This window comes from Tasmannia lanceolata, unplaced genomic scaffold (genome assembly GCF_043159265.1).
Source record: "Tasmannia lanceolata isolate RefF3 unplaced genomic scaffold, GAP_Taslan_0.1 ptg000005l, whole genome shotgun sequence".
Classification (NCBI taxonomy): domain Eukaryota; kingdom Viridiplantae; phylum Streptophyta; class Magnoliopsida; order Canellales; family Winteraceae; genus Tasmannia; species Tasmannia lanceolata.
This window is the reverse complement of record NW_027518682.1, coordinates 6,459,898-6,469,798: the sequence shown is the minus strand read 5'-3', so window position 1 is coordinate 6,469,798 and position 9,901 is coordinate 6,459,898. Positions and strand designations below refer to the sequence as shown.

General features: G+C 37.6%; 1 protein-coding gene across 1 annotated transcript; it reads right to left on the bottom strand.

The window, feature by feature from the left end:
• Nucleotides 1-1,986: 1,986 nt before the first annotated feature.
• Nucleotides 1,987-8,453, bottom strand: LOC143877266 (uncharacterized). The gene is made up of 12 exons (XM_077379225.1): nucleotides 8,282-8,453; nucleotides 8,036-8,120; nucleotides 7,567-7,618; nucleotides 7,449-7,469; nucleotides 7,299-7,352; nucleotides 6,151-6,201; nucleotides 5,861-5,923; nucleotides 5,019-5,084; nucleotides 4,783-4,821; nucleotides 4,360-4,482; nucleotides 4,084-4,176; nucleotides 1,987-2,363 (listed from the first exon to the last, which is right to left on the bottom strand). Exons 1-12 carry the CDS (start codon nucleotides 8,370-8,372, stop codon nucleotides 2,124-2,126), a joined length of 978 nt encoding a protein of 325 aa, XP_077235340.1. The 5' UTR covers nucleotides 8,373-8,453; the 3' UTR covers nucleotides 1,987-2,123.
• Nucleotides 8,454-9,901: the final 1,448 nt, after the last annotated feature.

Genomic DNA, 9,901 nt, shown 5'->3' with positions numbered 1-9,901 from the left:
ATGCCAAATGGTTAAAGAAGTCGCACGAATGATGTCAGCTTGATGAGTTCGTCAATGGCAAAGGCTTCAAGAAATCGCATGAAGATGGCAGCTTCATGAGTTCGTCAATGGAGATATTTTTCCTAATCTTATATTTTTCCTAATTGACCAAATGGAGATATTTTGCCTAATCTTATATTTTTCCTAATCGGAGGTTGGAGAGAGAGAGCCGAGAACCGATGGAGAGTGGAGACGGCAATGTTGGTGGTGGGCAAAGAAAAACGTTAAAGGGGAAAAGTGGAAAACTAGGGTTTCTAGTTTCTACTTTCTAAAAAGGCAAAGAAATACGTTAAGGGGGTGAATTTATCCTCAAGCATAACTAAACCATTCTCACGGAACCGGTACGGGGAGGGGGTGATTTTATCTGTTAAGGGGCGCATCACGCTCAGTTCTCAGTTCGGTTCTCGATTCCAGGAACTCAAACCCAGAACCGAACCATATATCATCGGTTCCCAAAAGCTGAATCGGAACCGAACCGAACCAAAGTGACCGATTTGGTTCGGTTCCTTAGGTTGGACCGAACCATGTCCACCCCTAGAGATGAAGTCCCTTATTTTGCCTCGCTAAAACGTTTGATACGCTTAATCTATTTATAGTAAATATAAAGAAGGCTACTGATATCTGCACAATCATGTTTTGATAATGGGACAAATTTGAACTTGTAGCGTGTCTCAACTGTGAAAGAGACCCTATGTAACTCCTTGCTACTCTGTCGACTCTGCTTCAACAAAATAAAAATAAAAATAAAAATAAAAATAAAGTAACAGTTGATCGTGCAGTGGTCATAATTTAAGCTTCCTAGTCAAAAGTTTTGGATAAGCGATTAGAGAGGCTCAGGCTGTGGAATGCTCATGGTGGGCTCCTCATGAATGGTGCCAAATGATACTTGTCAAATGTAAAAGTGATTAAATGTATGGTTTCTAAAACTATAAAAAAGGAAATTTTTTTCAAAACACCCCTTAACTACGTTAGTTTCTAGTGAATGCTATATCTTGATCATTCCTCAAGGAGGCTTGCCATGCTGGGTTGAATTATTCCAATAAAGTATTGATTTGATTCGAAAAAGGGTAAAAGTGGAAGGAACAACATTTAAAAGGGGAAAAGTGTATTTGTAATTAATTGGGTGATGGTCCCTCAATGAACATGTGGCCTATGTCCAGGTCCGATGCTGAAAGGGCCCATCATAGGCCCATCATAGGACCTATGTGCTTCAAACGCAAGATTCAAACATACAAAAATCATTGGGTCTAAAATCATCCAATTAGGATGAAACCAAGAACAATGTAATGGGTCTGTCATGGCCAACAATATTAGTGGACAAATTCAAAAAACTGATACAGCTTGTCTAACTACAAGACTGGGGAATATGTGGGAAGCATAAGATTCTGAATGATGCCACCACATCTCACAAAGCTGTTGATGGGGATGGATTCAGATCTTAGGCACTGTTTGTTTTAGATTTTGAGAATTGATTGTGAGTTCAAAATTGATTATTGGACTCAAAATTTGTCCAAAACTGATTATTGGACTCAAACCTAAGGCCCTGTTCGTTTTGGATTTGGAGAAATTGAGTCCAAAACTGATTGTTGGACTCAAAATTGCGTTTACTTTTGAGTCCAATAATCAGTTTTGGACTCAAAATTGATTGTCAAAATCCCAAACGAACAAGGCCTAAATGTAAATTTGAGTCCATTAATCAGTTTGGGAGTCACACTCGTTTCTTAAAATCCAAAACAAACAGGGCCTTAGGCTTGGTAATAGGGGTGCAGCTGGGGTCTATTTTTGGGATTTTGGGTTGAACTTCTACCATAAAATTAGGCATTTTTCGGAATTCGGGTTGAGATTTTCCCATAAATTCTGGTGGGATGGTTAGGGTTGATTCCAATCCAGTCTTTTGCATACGCTCAATCCGACTCCACCCAAAATGCTACTTGACAACATAGGGTATGATCTTAACTGGTTCCATTAATTTTAAATGAAAAGCAACGTTGCACATACAAATAAACAACATATAAATTATACAACAGAGAGAAATAGAGGCATAAGCAGTTACTGGACTTAAAAAAAGTACATCACAGCTTAGCTTATGAAAGTCCAACTAAACCCATAAAGACCTCCCACATGGAAGAGGACCGAGGAGAAGCACCCTGTTCTTGGATTATCATTGAAGGAGCTGGTGCTTGGTCTTCCAAGTAAGGCACAATATACTTCTTCATATCGCTTTGAGAAATATCGAGATGACTCCCTTGTACACTAAAAAATTTAACCTTTCCAGCATCGTCCAAGGTCTTCAAACCAATCCAATCTTGAATGTAGAGTGCTGTCTGCAAGGTACAAAGTGTGATCTTGAATATTATGTAATGCCACAAGAAGATAGGAAAGCGAATACAGATAAGACAGCCAATAAAATGGGAAGGTTATCTTTGATGCTATCGATGCCAATCATGGGTCTTTATCAAACATTACTAATACATCCAAAAATGATTTTTCTGCAACAGTGGACATTTTAACATTACAAATTCCCAGGAAAAGGTTCCACTAGAATTCCGGTTATTGCATTGAGTAAAATGGTTGGTAGCCTATTAATCCTGTAGTTCCTAGCACACAAAATCTGAATTACAGACGGAAGATAACTCTATACAAAACTAATTATGTCTGCATTTTTCAGATGAGGAAGGTGTCCCTTAAAGTTGACACGATGTGTTGGTGCCTAGGTTGCATCAGTACCGGTAGAGTTTAGGAATCCAAGACTGGTATGAGTGTTGGATTCAGCAAATCTCAAAAAGAAGGATTTGTGGATTCACAAAATACTTTAGGGCCCGTTTGGATACCTCAGATTTTGTATTTGGATTTGGAATTGAGTTTTCAGTACAAAATGAATAGATGTGCCAGCTAATGTTGAGGGAGACAGAGAGGGAAGGGGGTAATTCCTGCTGCAGGGGAGAGGTTGAGGAGCCAAGAGGGTGAAGGAAACTGCCACATCTGTTGATTTCCAATTTCTTATTTCCACAGCTTATTTGGAAATCTGATTTTTTTTCACTGTCAGTCAGTCGCTGAATTGGAAATTCAAGGATTTGATCGGGATCCAAACGTCAATGCAAAAAAGGCTGCAAATGTGAGAATTCCAAATCAAAATCTTCTCGGCATCCAAACGAGCCCTTAATCAATTCATAAATTTTTAATAACAAGTAATATATTGGAAATTTCAATACGTAAAGCAAATACAATGTTTTATTTTCATATAAGAAAACTTACTATTAGGATGGATAAAACATAAAAAATGTGGTAATTGTAAGTTGTGGTAGTAGTATTCAGAAAAAAAACAAAGAAGCGTCTGACACGAGTACTTCGCCCATTCAAAAGAATCCGTGTAACAGAGGCTGGTTTGCAATTTGTGTCACCATTAAAGAAGACAGGAGTATGTGCAGTATGGTTACAGAACTAGGAGGGATCCGTTATCCCCTGAAACATTTTACTATTTAAATCATATCCTAGATTGAGAGAGACTTGGATCTGAGCACAATATATGAAATTTCAGTTTTCTAAACAACTTAATTGGGGCATCTGTTGGATGACTCAAGTTCTGTGACTTTTCAAGGAATGCCAAAAACCATATATCCCTATTTTATAAACCATCACTTTTCTGATTCCATGATTGGCTAGCTACCATCATCAAGAAGTTTGCTCATTTCTGAAAGATAGGCACAATTGATATTTTTCTCTAGTAGCTCAACAACACACAACATTCACAATCTTTCTGATTCCATGACTAGCTAGCTACCATCACTAGGAAGTTTGCCCATCTCAGAAAACCAGGCATAGTTGATCATTTTGGATTAAGTATATTTTCTCTAGTATATCAACAACATACATCCAGTCACAACCTCTGAACATATTGATGGAATTTGCTCATTTTGAGACCACCCACCTGATGGGAGGCAGCTCTGTGTGTTTCACCAGTGAGGTTATGGTTAATATCCAACATCTCAAACAACATAAATAGGTAGATACTCCTTATTTATAGCATGGAACTAAAATGGTTACCTGCTGCGGAGGTAAAACTTCATCATAGGAACCATCTGGATAATACCCGAACCAGGACGTTTCCCGAGGTATCAAAACTGTGTCATTCTCAAACTGATGAGCAACATCAGAATTAGAAGGGAAAAGATCAGGTGAAATATTGAAAAACATTATAATGGTTAAAAGAAATTTTGTAGAAAAGATCAATTAAGTGGGCCTACAGATAAGACAAAGCTTCTTTGGAGTTATCAAAAATAAATAAATAAATAAAGGCAGAAGTATCCTTTTTGAACTCACCATGATAAGTACCAGTGTCTGCAAGCTACTAAATCTTTCCTTGTAAGTGGAGTTTCTCTCGTTCTTAAGTTCATTGTTAAGCTTTGGAAGAAACCTACATCCTGCTAAATAGGCAGCAATATCCTAGAAAAAGGAAATGGATTCTCTTGTTTATACTTTAATAAAGAACAAATACTACTTGAATGAGACCCTTCAGCTAATAATATAAGACAGTAGCTTCACTCTCAAGTCCCAAAGAAAATGTTTCTATTCCAAGTCTACAGAGAGCCCTCTCAATATACTACCAGTCATGTGTGAAGACTCCAAACAAATCTGGTATGCTTTGAAATTATATCAAAATAAAATCTCATGGTTTAATGCTAAAGTTTTGGCTTTGTATCCTAGATTAAACATCTTAAGGCCTCATAGAAAGAGTATACTCACAGTAGGAATCTTAACATAACCACTGGGAGCCAAGTGAGCCTGCCATTCCGTCAAATCAGAGTTAGGTGCAATCACCACAAAATATTAATTTATGACTCATCACAAATTACATATCCTTTTACTTTAAAAAATACAAGGGCAACAAACTTATTGTCTAAAATAAGTCACTTAGATGTTATTTGCAAACTAGAGTTCTAAGTTCAAAAAAAAAAAAATACTGGCAAAGAAATGCAAACCTGCACAAAGCTAGAATAGATCTCTGTCTTGATTAAGTCATCCACAAGAATGCATATGAAACTAGACTGCAAAGATAGGAAGGCCCCATTAACAATTTTAACCACAACTGAAGAATAGAAAATTGTCTATTTTCAAGATAATACTCATCCTTCCTTGCATGTTCTAGAATGAAACTCTGGATGCATAATCATCAATTTAAACCATATACTTGAATAACTTACTGTAGGGAATCAAACCGGGTAGAACTCGCCCCTAAAAGCTAGCCCTTAGAGGGAGGGTGCCCATTCCCTTATAACCCATCCCCATCCAAGTCACATGTCCGATGTGGGACTATTGCTTTTGCGTGGAACCCCAACAATCTCCCCCTCCACGCGGAAGCAATGTGAACCATCTCGCCCCTCCACGCGGCGGCAACGTGGGAACCACGAGATAACTACACCGGGGTTTCCGAGATCTTCCCCGTGGGACATTCCCGCCCTCGGAGGCAAACTGGGGTTACCACGCTCTAGCTCTGATACCATTTGTAGGGAATCAAACCGGGTAGAACTCACCCCTAAAAGCTAGCCTTTCGAGGGAGGGTGCCCATTCCCTTATAACCCATCCCCATCCAAGTCACATGTCCGATGTGGGACTATTGCTTTTGCGTGGAACCCCAACACTTACAATTTATAATCCATATTTACATTACACTTTTGGTCAAGATTTCTATTGCAATTACATGGTCAACCAGGAATGATTGAATGAACAAAAAATATGTATTGTCATTTCTGACTCTATGGGATTTGAGGAAGTTTATGAAATATGAATTTATTACAAATGATGGAGATAATAGAGCACCTACTTCACAAAGTGGTACAGAAGCAATGCCGGCATGAGGACCTGCCAGTGAAATGAAATTTTTAACCTGTTCACATATTAAAAAGGAAAAAAAATATTCAAAAACTAAGAAGCAGCTGAGTACTGGTAATGTTAATAGGATGAGTATCTAATTCAGCTATTCCATCAAGAACTGTCTCTTATTCCACTATACTATTATGTGTAAAATTACTAATATCAAGGAACAGAAAGGAAGAGCCCTGCAGAAAATGGCAAGTATCCATATAAGAAAGTACAAGATCTTAAAGAGCTTACAGGGGGTCCTCCGTCACAATATTCGACAACGGCTCGACCTATTAAGCTACCCTGGGAAGCAGAAAAACAGTTTAAGAATGTCTTATTAATATCATCAGGTGAGATCGGCATCAGAATTACCAAGGTTTTTTTTTTTAAAGGACATTACCAAGTTTTGAATCCTTCAGTAGGAAGGATTCCTAGAAAGAAACACAAGGTGGTCTTGAAGTAGCCCAACATGACATGAAGCAAAGATGCTATATGCACTTCATTATTCACATAGAGAAGAAAAGACAGAAAAGTAGCAGGTGCATCGGAATTTGATCATAAAGGATTTAAAATTTCGGAGAGCAGGTCCATTGAATCATAACAGATTAAAACTGGAAGAATATGCAGAAAACCATGCAAACAAACATATACAAACCATAAATCATGAGCATGTTAAAAAAACCACTAGTCTAAAGCACAAGATATTATATAATTTCTATTGAAACCAAATATTACATTGGCAGATGGGATTTGGACATTTGGTAGTAAATGTGCAGTTTTAGAGAAAGAAACTGTAACAGGCCAGGTAAAACTATTAGACATTAAATCAATAGTTGAATCAGAGTTTTGGAGCATGATGGTTTGATAAGTAACATAATTATATTTATATTTATATAAATTGCTTGTTAAATGCGGTGTACATATTATGTATAAATATTTATTAGAATTAAATGTGAAATGTGGTATGTATTGAATTATCAGACATGTGCGACAGTGCATGTCACTAAGTTTTCGATCTTGTTAAACCATTATGATGACTTTTTTGCTTATGTGATGCTTTTAAGTGTGTATTTTGTGCGTATTCGAGCGATTCCTGAAGTTTCATCTTATCATTTACATATTTTTTCCATATGTTTCAATGATTTTATAAGATTCCCACCAAAATTTCCAATCGAAACTGAAATGTTTCCGTTTCCATACCGGCTGAAAAAGAAACAGAAATTAAAACAATGATTGCTACTGGGTTAATATTTCCACCATGAATAAGAAATGCAATCTCCATGGCCTCAATGGCACAATATTAGAGAATGTTATGGACCAAACAAGTGGAAGTCATAAGGCATCAGTGCATAAATGGTTAAGTTAGAATGTAGAAAAAGCACTGAATCATTATTGATTACCTGGGAAAGTCCAACAATATTGTAACCCTCACTGAGTTCTTTCATTGCCTTCACCTGTCAATCCACCAAGGCATTCTTGAGCAAAATGTGTCAACATTTGAATGATAGGGACTTAGAGATAAATACAAATAATTGGGACAGCTTTAATACCTTCTCACAAGCAATTGCTGCCTGCAAACATAGAAAGGAGTCCAAATATAGTTAAATAATGCTGAATAAAACATCTGTAGTGTCACCATTGTTAATACTGTTAAATGGGAGGGATCACCTGTTTCTGAAGGTTCATAAACCAGGAATCCCATGCTCCATCTCCAATTTCGCTACATGGGAAATAGATAATCATGTTCATACTTTTAGAGAGTTGTTTTTGCTTATATATAGACAGCCCAATTAAGCTTGTTAAACCATAGCATGTTTATAGAAGTTGTGTAAATGGTTACTTTCCTAAATTTCAATGTAGCCATAACCAAATCTTTTTATCAATTTAAGCTGATGAATGAGAATAATCACTGGTTGTGGTTTTTTTAAAACAACAGTTATAGTTACTAAGCATTGTTTGAGAGCTTTAATAAGACCCACAGTACCCCCTGCTATAATAAATCGCCTAATATCCTTTACAATGAAGTAAAAATGAAAATTTCCAGTATCTAGACAAACTTGTAATAAATCTTATAGGAAAGGTAAAAGAAGAACAAAATCGAATACAAAATAAGACAAAAGAAACAGTTAGGGCATACACGCAATATCCTTCAGATCCGGACCAGTTGCTTAGAAGATTAGTGAACTTTATACCTTCTTTACTGGAGCATTTATCCGCAATGCCTGTCACAAATCATACATTAGAAACTTGAAAAAAAAAAATCATTAATATTTTGGAAACAAGAGATTTAAAATCAAATAAAATGAAAGAAAATTGAGAAAGGAGTGTAGGAATAGAGAAAGTAGTTAAGAACATATGTAAGAGAGAAATCGAAACAACTGACCGTGAAATACGATGAAGGGAAGAGAAAATGAAGAAGGAATAGAGAAGAAGATGAAGATGGAGGTGGTGATGATGGGTAGCAAAGCAGCCATTGAATCTGCAAAGAATCAAGGCTACTTCACTTTTCTTAGATTTGCAAGAATCTAGGGGTTTGATAGCTTTTTGTTGAAACTCTGCCCAATTTCAACAGGAATAACAGTTGGATGCTTTACCAGCTCTTCCAATGATGAAGTAACTATGAATGATTCAAATATTACGGAAGTACCCCTATTTCTTACTGGTAAGTGTAAAGCTTGACTTGCCGGAGTAGAACGTTAGGTGGAACTATTTTTCAAACAGGGAAATTGCCCAAAGTCATTTCGACGCCTGGCTTTTGCATGTGAGAACACCCCACACCACCTAAGATGAATTAAGTGAATAGGACAAAATCTGATAAAATAGTCAACCTGTGTGGCTGTTCTCGCATGCAAAAGCCAGCTGCAAAATGGATTTCCGCAAAATTGGCCAGCAAATCCAGATATATTAGGTGAAATCTACTTGTTCAAAGATCAAACCATTCGTAAATGAGTTGTGCCCCAATTTTCATCTGGGAACTTGGGAAGTGATACATTCGCCCCCTCTGTTTTTTATCAGGGACAGCCCCTCAAGTGTATTTGTGACTACACCTTTACACTAGTGGGGGAATGTATCACTTCCCTTTTCACCTTCATAGCGCTTCTTTGTCTATGGCAGTTGATATCAGCACTACTATACTTTGATAACGACACTACTATTCCATCCTTCTGACTGCATCTTTAGACTGTTTAGTACTGTAACAGCCAATAGAAACTCATTATTAAAACAAAGTGACTACTGCCATTATCAAACCGGGCATTAGATCAGAGAAAGAAAGTGATTTTCGCAGGTGGTGTTCCACGCAAAAGCAAATCATCCCATGTAGGAAAAAACGGATGGATGTGGATGAGTTATAAGGAAATGGGCACCCTCCATCTAACGGCTAGCTTTTAGGGGTGAGTTCTACATGCTTAAATTCCCTGAAAATGGTATTAGAACCCAGGGCATGGTAACCCGGGCATGGTAACCCCCTGGTGAGCCTCTGAGGGTGGAAATGTTGCTCAAGGAAGATCTTGGAAACCCTAGTATAGTATCTTGTGGTTCCCACGTTACTGCCACGTGGAGGAGCGAGATTGTCCACGATGCTTCCACATGAAGGGGGAGATTGTTGGGGTTCCACGCAAAAGCTAATCACATCCCACATCAGAAAAAATGGGTGGATGTTGATGGGTTATAAGGGAATGTGCACTCTCCCTCTAACGGCTAGCTTTTAGGGGTAGAATTCTACCCGATTAAACTCCCTACATTTTATTTTTTTTGAAATTTGTCATATTTATTGATACCAAGAAAGTTACAGTAGGGACCAGAATTCCCACCTGACATTACAGAGTATCAATTAAAAAACTGGCAAGGTCATACCCCGACCAATAAAAAACAGTAGTAAACTAGACCATTACTTCCTACTCCCATGACCATGACCAGACATTTGTCCTGGGCTACCATGAGTCCACCATATATTCAACAAGTACAACTATCCATCTTCCAAAAATCCCAGCACCTTTCTAAA